At 60.3% G+C, this 19799-nt stretch overlaps 1 protein-coding gene across 1 annotated transcript in view; it reads left to right on the plus strand.

Annotated features, from left to right (window-relative positions):
- Window positions 1-389: 389 nt before the first annotated feature.
- The window catches only part of ADAMTS7 (ADAM metallopeptidase with thrombospondin type 1 motif 7), a 33937-nt gene continuing 14527 nt past the window's right edge, over window positions 390-19799 (plus strand). The window contains exons 1-18 of the mRNA XM_066558486.1: window positions 390-576; window positions 1032-1372; window positions 2271-2442; window positions 4417-4619; window positions 5240-5323; window positions 5895-6019; window positions 7005-7154; window positions 7782-7925; window positions 11203-11347; window positions 12050-12142; window positions 12748-12893; window positions 14238-14407; window positions 14595-14728; window positions 15143-15263; window positions 15559-15803; window positions 17045-17186; window positions 18535-18661; window positions 19212-19425. Of these exons, the coding sequence (XP_066414583.1) occupies window positions 390-576; window positions 1032-1372; window positions 2271-2442; window positions 4417-4619; window positions 5240-5323; window positions 5895-6019; window positions 7005-7154; window positions 7782-7925; window positions 11203-11347; window positions 12050-12142; window positions 12748-12893; window positions 14238-14407; window positions 14595-14728; window positions 15143-15263; window positions 15559-15803; window positions 17045-17186; window positions 18535-18661; window positions 19212-19425 (2943 nt within the window). The remainder of the gene's footprint in view (window positions 577-1031; window positions 1373-2270; window positions 2443-4416; window positions 4620-5239; window positions 5324-5894; window positions 6020-7004; window positions 7155-7781; window positions 7926-11202; window positions 11348-12049; window positions 12143-12747; window positions 12894-14237; window positions 14408-14594; window positions 14729-15142; window positions 15264-15558; window positions 15804-17044; window positions 17187-18534; window positions 18662-19211; window positions 19426-19799) is intronic.

Here is a 19799-nt window from a genome sequence, read left to right on the forward strand (position 1 = left end):
CCCGCGGTGCCGCCGCGCCCCGGCGGAGCCCCCAGCCCGCCGCAGCCATGGCGGCCCCGGCCGCGCTGCGCCCGCTCCTGCCCCTCGTCCCCGTGGCCGCCGCGCTGGCGCTGGCCGCGGGCGGGGGCACCGCGGGGACAGGTCCGGGGGGACGGCACGGCGGGGACCGCGGGAGGGCCGCGCGGGGGGTCCGCGGGGATGGGGGCGGGATGTCCGTGGAGTGCGGGGTGCCCGCGGGTGGCGGTGGGGATGAGCGGGATGAGCGCCGGGTGTCCGCGGAATGAGCGGGAATGGGCGCTGAGTGTCCGCGGGATTGTCCGCGGGATGAGCGCGGGGTGTCCGCGGGATGAGCGATTTGAGCGCCGGGTGTCTGCGGAATTGTCCGCGGGATGAACGGGATGAGCGCGGGGTGCCCGCGGGATTGTCCGCGGGATGAGCGGGATGCCCGCGGGATGAGCGCCGGGTGTCCGCGGCATTGTCCGCGGGATGCTCGCGATCCGGGCAGCCCGGTGTCCCCGTCGCTGCCGCGCTCCGTGCCCGCGGGCTGGGCACGCCCGGAGCCCGCAGCCAGCCCCGGTCCCCTCCCGGCTCCCCGCCGAGCCCCGCCTGGGAGGCTCCGGAGCGCTCCGTGCCCGCGGGTGCTTTGCCCCCAGAGACGGCGTGTCCCAACACCGCCTCAAAGCGGGGATTCCATTTTTTGGGAGTTTTTCCGTTGTTTGTTCGGTGGTTATTTCACTGGCAGCCGGAGTTTAACAGCGGGAGTTAAGCGGGGCCGGCCAGGGCAGGGCTCCGGAGCTGCCTGACTCCCCCTCGCCCGGCCGGCCCCTAACCCTGAGCTTAACGCTGCCCCGGCGGACCCCAGCGCTGGCCCCGAGGGCAGCAGGGGCAGTCCCTGCTGTCCCTGCTCCGTGCGGTCCCCGCGGGCACATCCCGCTGCTGTCCATCCAGCCGCAGGGGGAGGCCAGCGGGGAAGGGGTGTGAGAGGAAAGGTGCAGAACCCTGCAGGTAAGCACTGCCACCCCTCTCCCCAGAGCCGCGCTCCGGCAGCGACATCGTCCATCCCATCAAGGTCGACGAGAGCGGAGCCTTCCTGTCCTACGACTTGTCCCACCGGGCCCTTCACCGGAGGTCTCCTGCCTCCAGGAGCAAGCTCCCCGCCTTCTACGAGCTGCAGTACAGAGGGCAACCCCTGAAATTCAACCTGAGCCTCAACAGGCACCTCCTGGCCCCGGGCTTTGTCAGCGAGAGGCGTTTCGGGGGCATCGCCGGCGCCAAGATCCAGCCCCGCTCCTACAACCCGTGCCACATGATCGGGGAGGTGCGGGGCCCGCTGCAGGTGGGGCTGGCTGCCCTCAGCACCTGCGATGGCCTGGTGAGTACAGCCCCCCCCTCACACCCAGCCCTGATCCATGAGGGAATGGCAGGAGCTCGGTGGAACCCTTATTTCTGCCAAAAGTGACACGAAAATTCCCTGCAGCAGCAGCACAGTCAGCATCTCATCATGCAGGTCTGGTACACCATGGATGGGCTGACTGTAAATTTCCCATGGATTGCAGTGGTTTGGTACCTCTCCAGGGCTGGGTTTACTTGTTTGTGTCCAAATTCCCAAAAGGAGCAATTCTCTGCCTCGTGCTGCGTGAGTGGGATTGTGAGGAGCGCACTGGGAACGAGGGGCTGGGAGCTGCAGGTGTGATAGCACAGCTCCTGGGCAGTGAAGCTGCTCGCTGTTTCCTCAGCTCCACTGTTGGTATTTCCTGAGGCAGCAGTGACCTGGAGGAGTCTGGGGGGAAAGGGCTTAGAACCTGCTGTGGGTGTGCAGAAATGTCCCATGTACCTGGTGGGGCAGTGCTCACAATCGTGTCCCTCTCTTTGGAGGGAGCACAACTCCATTGGATCCTCCTCCACAGCTCCCCACTGCCAGAGGGCAGGAGTAAACGGGACCCTGGGGAGAATCCTTCCCTGGGAGGGTGGCAGGGGCTGTGCTGGAATTCCCAGAGCAGCTGGGGCTGCCCCTGGATCCCTGGCAGTGCCCAGGGCCAGGCTGGACATTGGGGCTTGGAGCAGCCTGGGGCAGTGGAAGGTGTCCCTGCCACGGCAGGGATGGGCTTTAAGGTCCCTTCCCACCCCAATCATTCCAAGGTCCCTTGATTCCGCTGATTCCTTGATTCCCCAGCCATTCCAAGGTCCCTTGATCCCGTGATCGCTGCCAGTGCCAGGTTCCACCTGGGCTGCAGGTGGCCTCACGGTGGCACTTTGTGTCTCCCTGGCAGAAAGGTGTGTTTCAGCTCATGAACGAGGACTATTTCATCGAGCCCGTGTCCAGCAGCCCCCGGGAGGAGGGAGCAGCACAGCCCCACAGGATCTACAAGCGCCAGGTGCTGGAGGCCAGGGCTGAGCAGGGCAGGAGCGCCCCAGCCCCGCGGGAGCCCTGCGGCGTGCCAGGTACTGTCCCTTCCTCTGTGCCACCAGGGACCCAATGCTGCTGCACCCCAGGCCTCTGGGCTCACCTGCTGCTGCAGGCAGGGGGGATGTGGAGACAGAGCTTTTGCTTTCATTTCCACCAAAACTTTGGGTTTGACCTGCCAGGTTGTTGGGCTTTGGCTTTGGCTTTGGCGTGGAACTCGGTGGCTGCCCCGGGAGTTCCCGCTGTGGGCAGAGGGCATGTGGGTCCTTCCCTGTGCACAGCAGATGGGTTGGATCAACTCCCAAATCCAGCATTCCGAGTGCTGAGGAATTCAGTGCATTCCCAGAAGCTCGTGGGCACTTTGCTCCCTGATGAAGCTGCAGTGCATTATGTGCTGCACGTTTTCTGGAGCTCTCTGTTTCCACAAACTGGGGTTTGCTTGTGTAACAGTGTTATCTTCAGGCATTCTTCTGATAATCTAAATTAATTATTTAATCTGTGGTAATAATCTTAATGGCTTCTTCTGGGCTTTGAAGTCTGTTCTTGACTCAAGTCCATTTGAAGTCTATTCTTGATCATTAATTTCTCTAGGTGTACCATGGCCTGTGTGTAATTCACGTGGATCTCCTCTGTAATGAGCACCAGTGGGGTGGACGTGCTGTGCATGCCCTGGAGGGGAATTCCATGGGAATCCCAAAGTCTGTAGGGTTTTAGTGACTGCCATCCTCTTGCTGAGCTCTGCTGTGTTGCTCTTTGCTTTGCCCGTGACAGGCAGGTGCTGCTGGTGTTGTTTAACTCCTGTCAGTGCCCAGGGCTGCTGTGTGCTCACTGGGTTGGACTGGGGTGATCCCAAGGGGAAATGCCCAGGGATGTCAGTGCCCAGGGCTGCTGTGTGCTCAGCTGGGATCATCCCAAGGGGAACTGCCCCCTGGGCACCCCCAGCCCTGCAGCAGCCTCACATCTCAGCTGGGAGCTCACAATGGGAAGGAGCTCCAAGGAAGCTGCTGCGATTAAACTGTCACAGTGGCATTAGCAGCTCATCAGGAGGTGCAGATAGCTGGGATTTCTCAGGCTGGGGATGAAACGCCCTTTCACAGCACACTGCTGCTCAGTGCAGCCCAGGAAGTGTAGGAGTCCATTGTTAGGGAAGCCATGAAAGCGATTCCCACTGTGTGGGATGAGGTTTGTAAAGCCTTCACCCCGCTCGGGCTGACCCTGACCTTGCTCTTGGAGCCGTGTCACAGGAAAAGTCCCCGCTGCAGAATTCCCAGTGCCTGGTGTGCGTGAGGAGCTGAGCCCTCCCCGCCTCCGCACTCCCAGCCAACATTCCCCTTCTTTCCCCTTGGGAAGGAGCAGAGCCTCTCTCCTCTCCTCTTCCTGTGCCCGGGGCAGTCTCGGTGCTGCCCTGCAGGGTCCCCTTGTTCCCTTGGGAAGGAGCAGAGCCTCTCTCCTCTCCTCTCCCTGTGCCCGGGGCAGTCTCGGTGCTGCCCTGCAGGGTCCCAGCCCGCCCAGGGCTCTGCTGCTGGCTCCAGTCGCCAGTGCTGCTTTGGGGGCACAGAGTTCATTGTGATAGGAACTGTCCCTTCCTGAAAAACGCAGATTTGGGATGACCCCAAATGTGGAGCCACCAGGGTTTTTTCTCAGGTTGTTTCTCAAGCGTCTCTGCAGTGTTGTCTATAAATTCCTGTTAGTACAAACACTAAGATTCTGCTTTGGGAGGCTCCCTGTTCCTTGTGAAATATTGCAAACCTTTTTCTGGTCAAAGAAATTCCTTCAAATGCTCTGTTTTGGTTTTGGGGTTTTTTTTGTGTCCTGCTCATGTGCAGCAGGCTGAGCTCAGAGTCCTTTGGAACAGAGCACAGCAAAATGCACAGGAGTTATTGAGTTATGGCTCTAAGTGTGGAGCCTTCTCCACATCAAAGGTGATTCCTTTGAATTAAAAAAGAAGATATTAAAGGTGCAGGCACTTGATCAAGGAAAAAAAAAATATTTTTTCCCCTTAAATCGCTCAGAGTCTCAGGAAAGCCTGGAGCGGTCTGAGAGGCGCAGGGAGAGGTGGGAGCAGAAGCAGCACAGGAGGAGGAGGAGGAGGATCAAGCAGCGCTCCATCAGCAGGGAGAAGTGGGTGGAGACGCTGGTGGTGGCAGACACCAAGATGGTGGAGTTCCACGGCAGTGCCAACATCGAGAAGTACGTGCTGACCGTCATGAACATGGTGAGTGCTGGCCCTGGCGTGCACCCAGGGCCCATCCAGGGTGGCACGGGCAGGGCCGCCTGCCATGGCACCGTGGGCATCGTGGTCTCCAAGGGAGGCGCTGGACAGGACAGCTGAGGGAGGGACAGCCTGGCCGTGGTGGTCTCTGCTGGTGCCCTGACACAAGCAGAGAAAGAGGTGGCTCGGTCTGTCCCTCTGCTGCTGCCGGGCTGGCACCTCTGGGCATTCCAGAGGAAAGATTTGATGCCAGGAAAGGCTGGGATGGGGCAGAGGACCTCAGGTAACATCCCTGGGTTTCTGGGGGTGCTGAAGGCACCCAGAGAGCACCAAACTCCTTAGGGATGTTAAACACATCCAATAGGAGTGGGAGCAGAGGGGTCCCCCGGGCATTTCTGGCTGAGTTCCAGTGTCTGCACAGATCCCATGGAGTGTAAATGGATTTCATGGCAGGCCTCGCTCCAGCCCCGTGCCTGCTCTTGTCTCCCGTGAGGGGAATTCCTGAGATGTGTCAACAGCCTGCAGCAGCTTCCCCTGCAGGAGCTGCCGCAGCTGGAGGTGGCAGGGGCAGCGTGCCGGCTGCTCTGCGTCCCCAGCCGTGTCCCCGTGGTGTCCCACTGCAGGTGGCAGGGCTGTTCCACCACGCCAGCATCGGGAACCCCATCAACATCGCCATAGTGCGGCTGATCCTGCTGGAGCACGAGGAGGTGAGGCCCAAACTGGGGCTGGGCTGGGCTGGGCTGGGGAGCAGGCTCCCTCCTGGGCTGTCCCCCTGGCCTGGCCCAGGGTGTGTGGGAGAAATCCAGGTGCCCACCTTTGCCTCCTCCTCTTGGCTGGTGGAGCCAGGGTTGGTGTGGGCAGAGGAGCTGCAGAGCCTGGTTTGGGGTGGTTTGTGGTGTCACACACAGTGCCACTGTGCTGGCGGAGGGCTCTGGGTCACCGGTGGTCGTGTCCAAGCTGCTGTGGTGGCTCTGGGGGGCCTGAGGCCACTCGGGGTCTCCACAGTCACGTCCTTCTCTGTCAGCCAGCACACAGGGTTTTCCTGCAGTGGTTCTTAAGCCCTGTTACTGGATGATTTAATGTTTTGGTTGAATCACAGATGAAAAGAAAGCAGGAAAAGGGCTGTCTTCCCACCCAGCCTACAAGCTATAAACATGGAGCAATTCCATCTGGATGGCAGTCACTCCCAATCCCCCTCTGATGTGCCTGGGCTCGGACCTCTCCCCTCCCCATCCCAAAACCCAAACAGCTCCAGCAGATCTCCCTTTATGTTGGCAGGAGGACCTGAAGATCTCCCACCACGCAGACAACACCTTGAAAAGCTTCTGCAAGTGGCAGAAGAGCATCAACGTGAAGGGAGACTCCCACCCCCTGCACCACGACGTCGCTGTGCTGCTCACCAGGTGTGGAGCCCAAAAACTCACCTGGCTGCAGGTGGGACAGCCAGGGGAACATCTCCTGGCAGCTGTTGAAGTCTCACTCTCCCTGCCTGGACACCTGCATGTAAGATCTGTGACGTGAAATCTGGGGACATTTCCCGGTGGCTGGAGCTGCTGTGGAAGGTGTCCCTGCCCGTGGCAGGGGGTTGGAATTAGATGATCTTTAGGATCCCTTCCAACCCAAAGTGTTCCACGAGTCTGTGATTCCATGGACTGGTCTCAGATCTCAGGTTTAAACCTGGACACAGCTCCCAGCTGAGGTTTCCAAAACAGGTTTTCACCGTGGCCCCGTTGCCAAGCCCCAGAAGGGCTGGATCCAGGAGCTGTACACAGGATTAACTCTCCTTTTTCCCTCAGAGGCTGGGCTTGGCAGAGGAGCCTCTGGGAAGCCCCTGACCTCCCACGGAGCTGGCAGGAATTCCTGCCTCTGGCCAAGTTTGTGTACCTTGCAGTCAAAGCCTGGTTTGAGGCTTTCAGGCTGCCGTGAGCTGGCTGCTCTGGTGGTTTGGGTGATGATTCACAACCCACAGCAGCTTTATCTTCCCTGGGAGGTTGCTTTGTAGCAGAAATGAGGCACTTCAGGCCTTGTACTTCAGTGGAGCTGTTCTTCCTGGGAGGCAGGAGCTGCCCTGGAAAACCACAGCACCTCTGGGATGTTCTTCCCCAAAACATTGTTTGATTATCTCCAGCATCAGCTTTATTTATACAAGGGAGTAAATGCAGCCAGGCTGGCCAGCAGCTCCCATTAATCAGCTTAATGGTGAGCTGGGGATACTGGGAGAGGAAAGGGGAAAGGAAAGGTCACAAATGTTTCCCCTGTGGAAGGACGTTGGATGTCTCGGCTCTCACTCCTGTTTGGCGCTGTCCGTGGGCCGGGTCCTGCCGCCTTCCAACGCCCTCTCTGCTCTGTGTCTGTCTGTCTATCTGTCCGTGTGTCCCCTCGGCCAAGGAAGGACATCTGTGCTGCCATGAACAGGCCCTGTGAGACCCTGGGGCTGTCCCACGTGGCCGGGATGTGCCAGCCCCACCGGAGCTGCAACATCAACGAGGACACGGGGCTGCCGCTCGCCTTCACCGTGGCCCACGAGCTGGGACACAGGTACCACCCTCCTCCTCCTCCTCCTCCTCCTCCTGTTCTCTGTGTGCACCCTAGGGCTGGAGAAGGCACGGGGGAAGTTGGGAGATGGTTCCCAGGTGGTTCCTCATAGGTGCAAACACCCCCTTGCTCCCTGAGGGTTTCATTCCAGAGTTAAGTTTTGGGTTGTCCCACGTTTAATGAGAACCACACAATCCAAGGCAACCTGGAGAAATTGCACCTGTGTATTGTCCTGGGGTGGTGTGGGAAGGTTTTGGAGCAGGGTTGCCCATTGAGAAGTCTTAAAGTAGGATCTGTCTGTACTATCAGTGACAGAATCTTGCTTGCCCCAGTTTCAGTTAAACTTTGACAAGGTCACTTGAGCATTGCAGTTTCAGTTAGACATAGACATCTAACTGAAGACATAGACATTCCCAATAAACATCTGCATGTGGCAAAACACCCACCAGCGAGATCTTGTTGAATATTCCTGAGTTTTCAGTGGGAAAGCTGCAGTGAGAGCAGGGGACAAAGCTCAGGGCTGTCAGTAGATGTGCCCAGGGCAGTCCCTGCTCCGGGGCCGGGAGCGGTGGCGGTGGTGGCTGTGGTGCTCGTGGCTCACCTCCCCTCCATGGGCTGTGTCTTACACAGTTTTGGGATTCAGCATGATGGAAGCAGCAATGACTGTGAGCCAGTTGGGAAAAGACCTTTCATCATGTCTCCACAGCTCCTGTATGACACGTCCCCACTCACCTGGTCCCGCTGCAGCCGCGAGTACATCACACGCTTCCTCGAGTGAGTGCTTCCTCCTCCTCCTCCTCACTGATGGGGCTGGGGGGTCGGGGCCCAGGCATGGGGGTGTTCTTATCTCTGAGATATCTCTCCTAGAGAGTTGGGGGGTCTTTGCCCTGAGCAGCTGTGGCTGCCCCATCCCTGGGAGTGTCCAAGGCCTGGGGTAGTGGGAGGTGTCCCTGCCCATGGCAGGGGTGGGATGAGATGGGCTTTGAGGTCCCTTCCCACCAAACCATTCCACAATTCCATGGATCCTCCCAGGGTTGCCTCGCTCTGTGCTGTGAAGGGGGCTCAGGAGCTTTTGGGGGGCACAGGGGCTGTGGCTGCACGGATAAAACCGGAGTGTTTTCCCTCAGTGCTCCCTGCAGGTTCTGCAGAATCTCTTCGATTCTCTCTGCCTGTCATGGGCAAACCAGATCCAGGCAAATTCTTCCCCGCCTTTGTTTATTTTTAGCAGCCGTGGCTGATTTTCCAGCCTGCTGTTAGGAAGTTCCAAGGAGCCCGGACGGGAGTTTGGTTTGTCAGCCAGTGGCTTGCACTGGAGGAGCATTTCCCCCGTGCTGCAGGAAGGTTTGAAAGCAGCGAGGAGCAGCAAGGGGAGAGCTGGGCCAGGGCGGCTGCTGGGGCCAGGCTCTGCTCCCAGATCCTAGCCTGGGCCGTGTGGGTTGGCCCCGTGCAGGGGAATTACTGCTGATTTATGGCTTTCTGAGGAATGGAGCTCTCCCGCTTCCGCAGCGCTCTTGGCCCTCTGCTTTTAACCTTCACTTGGGCAGGAAGAATTTCCTGCCTGTGCTGACCCTGGGCTGCTGCTGATGGGGAGACAGAGCAGCTGGAAGCTCCTCTGCTGGGGTTTGGGTGTCCCTGCTCCCCAGAAGGAGCAGCTCTTCCTCGGGAGCTGTCTGTCACTGGCTGTGACACCCGGGCCAGGGCACAGACAGGAGTGTTGTAACGGGATGCTGGCAGGAGAGCAGGAGGGAGGGAGCCAGGAAACCCGACCCTGCTGACCTGGGGTTGCTGGCTGTGCTTGGAACAGACCTCATGTTCGGGAAAACCACACTCTTGCGTGGTGATGATTGTTGTTTTACACAAGATCTTTGTTATTTCACAAGCACTGCTGAATGTCGGAGCATCTGAAAGGGATTCCTGGCAGCAGCAGGGCCCCAGCACTGCAGTCAGTGCTGCTGCAGCTGGGCCTCCAGTCAGGGTCTGCCTGGACACGAGGGGGCACTGGGAGGAGAGGTCCTGTCCCTGCTGTGGCAGCCTGTCCCCAGGGAAGGTGTCCCCTTGCTCAGGCCAGGGTAGGGTGCTGGCACAGGGTGGCTGCTGATGCTCCAGGGCTGGAGGGACCCTTCAGTCTTTGCTCTACATCAGAACCAGATCTTCAGCCTCTTTTCACAGTGCTGGAGCTGTTCTTCCATCATCCTCCTCTTGCCAGGGCCTGGGGCTGCTGCCTTGCCACCCCTCTGCCAGCCCCTCCAGCCCCATGGCTGTGCTGCTGATTCTTCCCGAGCTCCAAGCTTTGCCTTTGTTTTTCTTGAACTCTGTCCTGGCTCCTTTGGACCCTTCCTCCAGTTCTCTGGGAGCTTTTGGAATTTTAATCCTGCTCTCAAATGTATCTGCAGATCCTCTCAGGCTGCTCACAGATGGAGATTTAATCATTGTTCCATCCACTCCATCCTCCAGCTCGTTAAGGAGCGGGCTGGAACAGGCAGAGCAGTGCAGGCCCCTGCATCTTTCCCTGTGGACTGGGATTTACTGCACATCCCTGGAAGCCAGAGGGAAACTCAGGCCAATTTTTCCCTGCTTGGAGATGTGTTTTGGCCAATTGAACAGACCAGGAGAATGATTGTAAAATATTTAACAAAGCAATAGATTCTGGAAAAGCTGGAAAGCTGAGGCAGATCCCAGTGACCCCAGACTGGACAGAGACCCCTCTGTGAGCTGGGGCCGGGCAGGGAGTGCCCCAAGCAGCTCAGAGGAACAGGAGGAGGCTGGGGACAGGTAGGGGGGACCTGTGGGGCCCAAACAGGCAGCGGGTGAAGGGTCCAGAGCAGCACGAGTGTCACACCTGGGGCTCATCCAGGATGAAGTGCTCGAGCCTGGACTTTTTCCAGTGAGGACACCTTCTGTTTTTAGAGAAAACATTCCAAGTGTACAGAATGGGATGGGCTTTAAGGCTCCTTCCAACCCAAGCCATTCCAGGATTCTGGGATTCTGTGGAAACACATGGGGAGGTGCCCTGCAGTGTGTGCCTGACACAGGCTGCCCAATCCATGCCCCATCCATCCCAGCTCAGCACCACATCACCCACAGGGATGGGATCCTGCCCTTCCCACGGGGCTGGGAGCAGCAGGGTGCTCCTGCTGTTGGGAGTTTGGAAATGGAGATTTTGGAGCCCCTGAAAACAACCCCTTTCCTGGCTCTTCCCACACTGAAATACAAGTGTATGTCAGCGAGGACATGCATGGGGGTTAAGGGGCTGTCTCCAGCCACGGGAGCTGTTTGCAGGTGTCCAGTGTGGAACTCGGTGGTGGGATGGGAAAGGGAGGAGGGGGTGCTGGTTCTGCTGGGCATCACCCGTGGCACTGCCAGCACCCCAAAGCAGCAGCTCTCCTGTTTCCAGCGCTGTTCCCGTGCTGCTGCTTTGGCTTGAGAAGGAATCTCACTGCACGTGGATTCCCAACAAACCCGAGTAATCCGATCCTCCACCGCAGCCCTGCCAGAGGCTCGGCCTTGCTGGAAACCAGTTTGTTGAAATAACGCCGCGGGCTGAGCCGGGACAATCCCGGCTGTGTTTGGGAAGAGTCAGCAGCAGCTGGAGCAGGGGAGGCACCTCTGCCCCAGAGCTGTCCTGTCCAGCTCGGCCTGAGCAGGGTGTGGGCATGTCCAGCTGCTGATCATCTCCTCTATTCCTGTTAGCAGCGTCTGCAGGGACTCTCTGGAGCTTGTGGCTCCACTGGGACATTTATGGTTGTTGCCCCTTCTGTCTTTGTCCCTTCACCTTCCTCCCCCATGTCTGGCACACCGGGGGGACATGGGGGATCACTCTGGGGGGCTCCCACCCCAATGAGGTACCCAGAGGTGCCATCCACACCGGAGCAGCCCCAGGGACTGCAGAGCTGGGGCCGTGTCAGTGGGAAATGCTGGTTGCTCATCCAGGACATTGGCCAGCGGCTGTTCCCATCCCCTGCCAGAGCTGTGGGATGCTGGGTGACACTGGGTGACACTGCTGGGTGACACTGGGTGACACTGGGTGACACTGCCGTGCCCTCTCTTGCAGCCGGGGCTGGGGGCTGTGCCTGGATGATCCCCCGGCCCGGGAGCTGCTGGACTTTCCCCTGGTGCCCCCGGGTGTCCTGTACGACGTGGGCCACCAGTGCCGGCTGCAGTACGGCCCCTACTCCACCTTCTGCGACGACATGGACGTAAGGGGGACTGCTGGGCATCAGGGGGGCTCTGGGGGGCTTGGCTGGGGCTGTGCCCACCCTGCCCCAGGGATGGATGTGATCTGTGCCCGAGGGAGGGATCTCATCTGTGCCCAAGGGGAGGGATGGATCTGTGCCCAAAGGATCTATGATCTGTGCCCAAAGGATAGATCTGGTCTGTGCCCAAGGGATGGATCTGTGCCCAAAGGATAGATCTGGTCTGTGCCCGAGGGATGGGTCTGACCTGTGCCCAAAGGATAGATCTGGTCTGTGCCCAAGGGATGGATCTGATCTGTGCCCGAGGGATGGATCTGGTCTGTGCCCGAGGGATGGATCTGGTCTGTGCCCCAGAGAGGGCTCTGTGCCTGAGGGATGGATCTGTGCCCCAGGGATGGATCTGATCTGTGCCCCAGGGAGGGCTCTGTGCCTGAGGGATGGATCTGTGCCCGAGGGATGGATCTGATCTGTGCCCGAGGGATGGATCTGGTCTGTGCCCGAGGGATGGATCTGGTCTGTGCCCGAGGGATGGATCTGGTCTGTGCCCAAGGGATGGATCTGGTCTGTGCCCCAGGGAGGGCTCTGTGCCTGAGGGATGGATCTGTGCCCGAGGGATGGATCTGATCTGTGCCCAAGGGATGGATCTGATCTGTGCCCAAGGAAGGGCTCTGTGCCAGGCAGGAACCTGTCCCTCTCTCCCCACAGAGTGTCTGCAGCACGCTGTGGTGCACGGTGGGGAACACGTGTCACTCCAAGCTGGATGCAGCTGTGGATGGCACAGCCTGCGGGGAGAGCAAGGTAAGGGTGGGGGGACACCCTTCCATGGCCTTGGGGAGCTCTGCTCCTGGGGAGAGCAAGGTAAGGGTGGGGGGACACCCTTCCATGGCCTTGGGGAGCCCTGCTCCTGCACACACAGGGGCTCTGCAGGGTCACTGCAGGGCTGGGCTCATCCCACTGCCCCTGCTCTGCCCTAACACCCACTGCCCCAGCAGGGACTGCCCTCGGGGAGGGTGACTCACTTGGGGTCACTTGAATCCCAAAGGGAAGGTGAAACCCACAGTTAATGCCTGTGGCAGGAGAGCACGTGGCTCATTCTGCTGCCAGGGTGGATGCTCCTCCCTGGGATCTCTCCCACTGCTGGGGAGCCCCTCTGGGCCGACACTGGGCTGTGAATCCCCTTGCTGAGGGGTCTCCACGGAGCTTTGGGTTTGTTTTCTCCCTCAAATCCTCCAACAGCCCAACACCTCTGGGTTTGCCATGGCTTGAGGAGCTCCAGGCTCTGGCAGAGCCCAGCTGACCCCGGGCACCCCCATGCAAGCAAAGCAGGGATTTCCACGGGCCGGTCTGTGTGCTGGGCCTCAGCTCTCCCACCCTTGACCCCGTGTTCCCCTCCTGTCCTGCAGTGGTGCTTCAATGGCGAGTGTGTTCCCGTGGGCTTCCGGCCCGAGCCCATCGACGGCGGCTGGAGCTCCTGGAGCGCCTGGGCCTCCTGCTCCCGCAGCTGTGGGGCAGGAGTGCAGAGTGCTGAGAGGCACTGCAGCCACCCCACGTAAGCCAGCCCTGAGCCCGGACTGCCCAGACCCCAGCATGGCAGCCGGGAGTCACAGAATGCTGGGGTGGTTTGGGCTGGGGGGACTGGTTCCATCCCCTGCCCTGGAGTGCTGCAGTGTGACTCAAACAAAGGGCAGAGGCTCCACGCTCAGAGATGTAAAACATATCCAGTGTCCTTTAGTGACAGAACAGCAAACCAGGCATTCTTGGAGCCTGATTCAGAGTTGTTTTGAAAAATCCTGCTGCAGTTTATCACCCTGCTGCATTCCATCAGCCAGTGCTGGCTGGAAGTGTCCGGGCACTGCTGGAGGAGCTGCCATCTCCATCCTGGCATTTCTGCTGACCCATCTGCTCCCCAGATGTCCCCTTGGTCACCAAACCCCCGTTGCACTGGATTCAGCCAAAACCCCCAGCTTGCCCTGGTGTCAGAGCAGCCTGGGATGGGGAGGAAAAGGGCTTTATGGTGTTCCAGGGGAGTTGCTTTTCCATGGCATGGGGAGCTCTGGCAGCCCCAGGAGTGAATTCCTGTCCCTTCCAGCCATGCTCTGCCCATCCTCTTCCTCGGGTGAGTTTGGTACGTGCTGCTGGGCTCTTGAGGGAAGTACTCTGTCATCTCAGTCCTGGATCAGGACCTGGATTTGTGTTTGACATAAACGCTGTGGCAGAGGTGCTGTGGTGGTTTGTGGAGTGTTCCAAACACAGCTGTGGACAGGCAGGAGAGCAAACACTGGGAATTTCCCGGGCAGTTGTTTGCTTTGGCCACTGGAGGTAAATCTACAGCTGTGCCCTTGGGATGAGGTGAGAAAATGTGTGCTGGGCATCCCTCCCTCCCACAGCCATTCCTCAGGGCAGAGCATGTAAACACAGCCCTAAAATAATCATTGGCTTCATTCTCTTCAGCAGAGTGTGCCCAGGGGAAGGAATTCTCGTGGGGTCACTGGGACATGGGCCATGGACAGTGGTGTGACCGAAGGACAAGGCAGCAGGGTGGGAGATGGCGGCCGTGTTGTGAGGGTCTGCTGGCATCTGAGGAAAGCACTGCTGTGCTTCTCGAGTCTCTCCTGCTTTAACAAGTCCAGTGTCAGCTTTGCCATTCCCTGGGGCAGTAGAGGAGCAGAGTCAGGAGGATTCCCTGGGTGGGATGGAGAGCAGCTCCTCCAGAGCAGCTGCACGAAGGGCACCAGGCTGGACGGGGCTTGGAGCTGCCTGGTCTGTGGAAGGTGTCCCTGCCCACAGCAGGGGATGGACTCCGAGGTCCCTTCTGGCCCAAACCATTGCAGAGCTCTGTGGCTCTGAGGCCTGTGCCCTGCCAGCCCTTGTGACCGGTTTTTGCCTCCCCCAGGCCCAAGTACGGGGGCCGGTACTGCCTGGGCGAGCGCAAGCGGTTCCGGATCTGCAACGTGCGGCGCTGCCCCCTGGACAAGCCCTCCTTCCGCCAGGTCCAGTGCAGCCAGTTCAACCCCATGCTCTACAAGGGGAAGCTCTACAAGTGGACTCCAGTGCCCAACAACAGTGAGTGCAGGGCAGAGACCTCAAACCTGGAGCGGCTCGGGAGCAGCCGGAGCTGCTGTTTGTGTCCTTGCCTTGCCTTGTGCCCCACTCGTGCTGTGTTTTGTATTTTACACTGCCCTGGGCTTGCAGGGTTGATGTGTGCTTTCGGCTCTGCAGAGCTGGGGCTGAGTGTGTGCCTGTTCCCCAGTGAACCCCTGCGAGCTGCACTGCCGGCCCGAGCACGAGTACTTTGCGGAGAAGCTGCGGGACGCGGTGGTGGACGGCACGCCCTGCTACGACAGCGACGCCAGCCGCGACGTCTGCATCAACGGCATCTGCAAGGTGGGCTGGCACCGGGGACACCCCGGGCCTGCAGAGCACCCTCGGGGCAGCACCCAGCCTTGGGCACTCGGCATCCCCTCCCTCTCGTGCTGAGCTCGTCCTTTTGCCATTCCCCACTTGGAGAGCGTTCCTGGTTCCCGTGGGGTGAGTGCTGCAGGCTGTGTCAGCCTCTGTGCTGGCCTCAAGGAGCCAGGGCACCACCCAGGCCAGGATGGATGCAACCTGGAGCAGCCTTGGACACCCTGGTCTCAGGGAAGGTGTCCCTGGCCATGGCAGGGGGCTGGAACTGCATTGTCTTTAAGGTCCCTTCCGCCCCAAGCCATGCCAGGACGCTGTGAATCCCTTGGGGACGATGCAGTCGGTGCTGGGAGGTGCTGGGAGGTGCTGGTGTGGGGCTGACAGGCCGCCTTGCAGAACGTGGGCTGTGACTATGAGATTGACTCGCACGCCGTGGAGGATCGCTGCGGGGTGTGCCACGGGGACGGCTCCACCTGCCACACCGTCCACAAGACCTTCGAGGACAGCGAGGGGCTGGGTAAGGGCACCTCCTGCTGCCCCCAGAGCACCCCATGCTGGTCCAGCACAGCTGGGCTGCTGCTGCTCCTTTGGAGGGGGAGTTTAATTCCAGCTTCTTGATTTTTTTGGGGGTAAGGCAGCAGGGAAGTCAGGTGGGCGCAGGGCAGGGTAGGGCTTGGTGCCCACTGGTGCCTTACAGGGGTGCAAGGATTGGCACAGTGCTGGCACCCAGGGGCCACAGCACCCACCCAAGGGCAGAAATCATCTCAGACACCTCTGACTCCCCCAAGACCAAGGCTTGGTTCCATTCCCAGGCTATGTGGACATTGGGATTATCCCCGTGGGAGCCCGGGAGATCCGGATTGAAGAGGTGGCAGAAGCCGGGAATTTCCTGGCGCTGCGGAGCGAGGACCCCGAGAAGTATTTCCTGAATGGAGGCTGGACCATCCAGTGGAACGGGGACTACAGGGTGGCAGGGACCACCTTCACCTACAAGAGGACAGGCAACTGGGAGAACCTCACCTCTCCGGGGCCCACCGTGGAGCCCGTGTGGATCCAGGTAGGATGGATCCTGCCCTCCTCGTGGGGCTGAGCTGCCGTGGCCCCTCACAGCCCTCCCTGCACGCAGGGGATGGCTCTGCCCTCCTCAGGGTGTGTTTCCCTGGGAGCCAGCGCTGGGGCAGCCGAGCACACGCTGCCAGCCCGGGGATGTTTCCAGCCCACACCACTTGGAGCTGAGCCTCATCCCCTTTGCGGCATTCCGCAGAATATTTGCACAGGAGAGGGAGAGTGAGGAGAAAGAGCCGTTTCCTGAGGCCTTTCCCATATCTTATCACCAGCAGGGAAAGAGCCCCTGGTGCTTCTGGCTGGGCTGGCCAGTCAGGAGGGAGGGAGCTGCCAGCTCCTGCAGAGCTGTGGGAGTCACTGTCCTTGTGACCGTGAGGCCAGGCCTTCCTCTGCAGAAACCAGTGGGAATCATCCCACACGTGATGGCACAGCTGGCACCAGGCTGACATCCCTCGTGCTGCAGAGGTGGCGGTGGCCACGGAGCTGCATCCCACGGACCCCCAGGATCCCCCTGCCCTGGCAGTGGTGGCTCAGCCCCACACACTCCCCAGAGCGTCCCCTCCTTTGCACGGGCTGTCCCAGGGCTCAGCCACCCCGAGCAGCCACAACCTCCTCCTGCCTTTCCTTCAGCAGCGGCTCGGGGTGGGATGTGAGCAGGATCCTGGGCCTGCTGCTGCCAAGGGCTGCTGTCAATGGGAATGCTGGCACGCTCAGCACCCACAAATCACTTTCTGGGATTCATAACCTAATTAAAACCCGTGGACAACAGTGTTTCGATATTCATGGAGAGGTTTTGGAGAGGCGCCCTGGCTCTCCCGCCAAAGCTCCAAGAACAACAAAGCTTTGGCAATAATGGGAGTGCTTAGGCTAAGAAAAACAGGGATGAACTCCCGGCCCTCGTGAGGCGGGTGCTTCCAGCAGGGCTTGTGTCAACCACGGGAGCAGCAGGAGCCCCTCTGCAGTGGGAGGCAGTTTGGGAAATTCCACCCGTGGGCAGGGACACCTTCCACAAACCAGGCTTACTCCAAATCCCATCCAGCTCTGTTGGGGTGCTGGGCACAGGGTCACATCCTTCTGGTCCTGCTGGGCAGCTCCTTCACCCTGAGAAGCCCCTGGGGCAGTGCCACCCCCCACTGCCCTGCCCAGCCACCTCCTGCCTGTCCCCTGTGTCCCCAGCTGCTGTCCCCTGTGTCCCCAGCTCTGTTCACCCCTGCCTGTCCCCTGTGTCCCCAGCTGCTGTTCCAGGAGACCAACCCCGGGGTGAGGTACCAGTACACGATCCAGCGCCCAGCTGACAGCGAGAACGAGATCGAGCAGCCCGAGTTCCTGTGGCGCTTTGGCTCCTGGACCACCTGCACGGCCACCTGTGGGACAGGTGAGCACAGCCCCGGGACACCCACTCGGAGCAGTGGAGGGTCCCTGGGGAGCCTTTGAAATTCCTGGGTCTTGGGTTTCACAGGTCCTGGGGGAAGAAGAAAGGCACAGCTGCTGAGGTCAGGGCCCGTGTGCTCAGCAGGAACCCCAGGGCTTTATCAGCACCGTGCTCCCGGCTCGGTGTCCTGTTACCCTGCACGGATGGAAACAAAAGAGCTTTAGAGAAGTTAGGGAGTGTGGAAGGGCTGGTCTCCTGCCTGGCTGGGCCTCTCCAGCGGGGAGGATATCCAGGGTTTTTCGGAGAGCACTGGGGTCCCACAGTGTCCCTGTGTGGACATTTGCTTCCTCCCTTCTGCCCCGCTGGCTGGGTATCCCAGGGTCCCCAGGGCAGCTTTTGGGGCAGCTGGTGCAGAGGGACATTTCTGGAGCACTGCCAGGGGAGGCTGGGAGCAGCAAGCGCTTCCTCGAGAGCAGCTGGCACTGGAAAAAAGGGGAATTCAAGGACACTTGTGCTTTCTAGGTAGCACAGAGTGCCAGGATTGGGCTTTGTTTAAAACCAGCTTTTCTTTGTATGATTCGAGTGCTTGGCTTCCAGAAGGGAAGGGAAATAGAGGGGTGAATCAGGCAGGAGTCGGGTGAGGGTGAGCAGCTGGAGGAGGGCTGAGCCCCTCTTCCTGCACTGAGTGATGATGTGAGATGAGATGTGGGTTTGGGAGAGCTCACAGCGAGCCTCTGGTGAGCCCCAAGGCCCTGCAAGCTCCCAAGTGCTTGAGCCAGAGCCCAGCTCAGCAGCTTCAGCAGGGTTCTGTCAGTCTCAGCTGGGCCCGTGGTGACAGCTCTCCATGTCACAGGTCAAGTACGTGTCACAGAAACGGGGACAGGAGCCTGAGCGAGGCAGCGTGCTGAGGTCGCCCTGTGAGCAGGCTGGGGACACGAGGCTTTGGGCAGTGTTTGTCCCCGATTTGGGCTGGGGCAGGGCTGCCAAAGGAGCCGAGTGCTGCCCCTTGGCAGCCCCCAGAGCTCACAGTGCACACGGTGCTGGGTGTGCTCCGGGCGGTGCTGCCAGCCTGGTGCTGCTCCCTGGCTGCACGGCTCCAGCTGCCATCCTGCCCCAGTGCCAGGGCACCTCAGCCTCTGCCCCAGTGAACTTGCACCTTCAAGTGCTGCTTTCATTTCCTTCCCACTGCCCTGGCTCTCCAAGAGCCTCCTGTGCCCTGCTGGGTGGTTGGGTTGGGTTTCCAAAGCGGTGCTGGCACCCGCGTGGTGCCGGCGCCCTGGGGGTGGCTGTCAGTGCCCTGGGGGTGGCTCTCAGCGCCCCGGGGGTGCCCTCAGTGCCCGTCCTCCCGCAGGGGTGCAGCGGCAGGTGGTGCACTGCGTGGAGAGGCTGGCGGGGCTGGTGGAGGAGCGGTTCTGCGACGCGCTGACGCGCCCCGACGACCAGCAGCGCACCTGCAGCGAGGAGCCCTGCCCAGCCAGGTGCCACCCGCACCCTGTCCCCGCTCCCTCGCCCTGGCCCGGGGTCCCAGGCCCTGGGCTGGTCCATGACAGCCTCCCTGGGGTTTCCTGACCGCCGCAGGCATTGCCTGTCCACAGGCTGAGCCTCACAGATGGTCCCGTCGTGGCAGGATGCTCCTCTCTGCCTCTGTGCACAGCTCGGGGACTGTCCCGTCCCTGACCCTCTGTCCAAGCTCACAGACCCTGGGATGACACATTTGGGATCCTCCTTTCCCCATGGCCTCACACGATGGGCAGTGGGATGGATCCTGGGGCACGGCTGCTTGCTCTGGCTGAGATCTTTCTCTTCCCTTTCCCCCCCTTTTTCCCCCTCTTTTTCCCCCCTTCCCCCCCCTTTTTCCCCCCCTTTCCTCTCCTTTTCCCCCCCTTTTTCCCCCCCTTTTTCCCCCCCTTTTTCCCCCCTTTTTTCCCCCCTTCCCCCCCCATTTCCCCCCCCATTTTCCCCCCTATTTCCCCCCCCCTATTCCCCCCCCCCCCATTTTCCCCCCCTGTTTTTCCCTTTCCCCCGCAGGTGGTGGGTGGGTGAGTGGCAGCAGTGCTCAGCCACGTGTGGCCGGGCAGGGCTGATGAAGAGGACGGTGCTGTGCATCCAGAGCGTGGGGCTGGATGAGCAGAGGGCCCTGCAGCCAGCAGACTGCCAGCACCTCACCAAGCCAGATGCCACCATGCCCTGCCACCCAGAGGTCCCCTGCCCCTCCCCGTGGGCTCTGGGCAACTGGTCCGAGGTGAGAGGGGACACTGGGAACGTGCCAGTGTCTGGCAAAGGGGTGGGAGCTGGGGACAGGAGTCTCAGGACACCTCACCCTGCCCCAGAGTGATGGGTGTGCTCCTGCTCACAGAAATCCATGGCTGTGTCCCTGTGGGCTCCCCTGGATGGGGATTCCATTGTTTGGAGAGGTCTCAGGGTGGGGAAGGGGCATTGGGCAGTTTAAGTGTGCCCCAGCTCCCCTGGATGGGAAGGAATTCCATTGTTTGGAGAGGTCTCAGGGTGGGGAAGGGGCATTGGGCAGTTTAAGTGTGCCCCAGCTCCCCTGGATGGGGATTCCACTGTTTGGAGAGGTCTCAGGGTGGGATAGGAGCATTGGGCAGTTTAAGTGTG

Source organism: Molothrus aeneus, chromosome 13, assembly GCF_037042795.1.
Source record: "Molothrus aeneus isolate 106 chromosome 13, BPBGC_Maene_1.0, whole genome shotgun sequence".
Lineage (NCBI taxonomy): Eukaryota > Metazoa > Chordata > Aves > Passeriformes > Icteridae > Molothrus > Molothrus aeneus.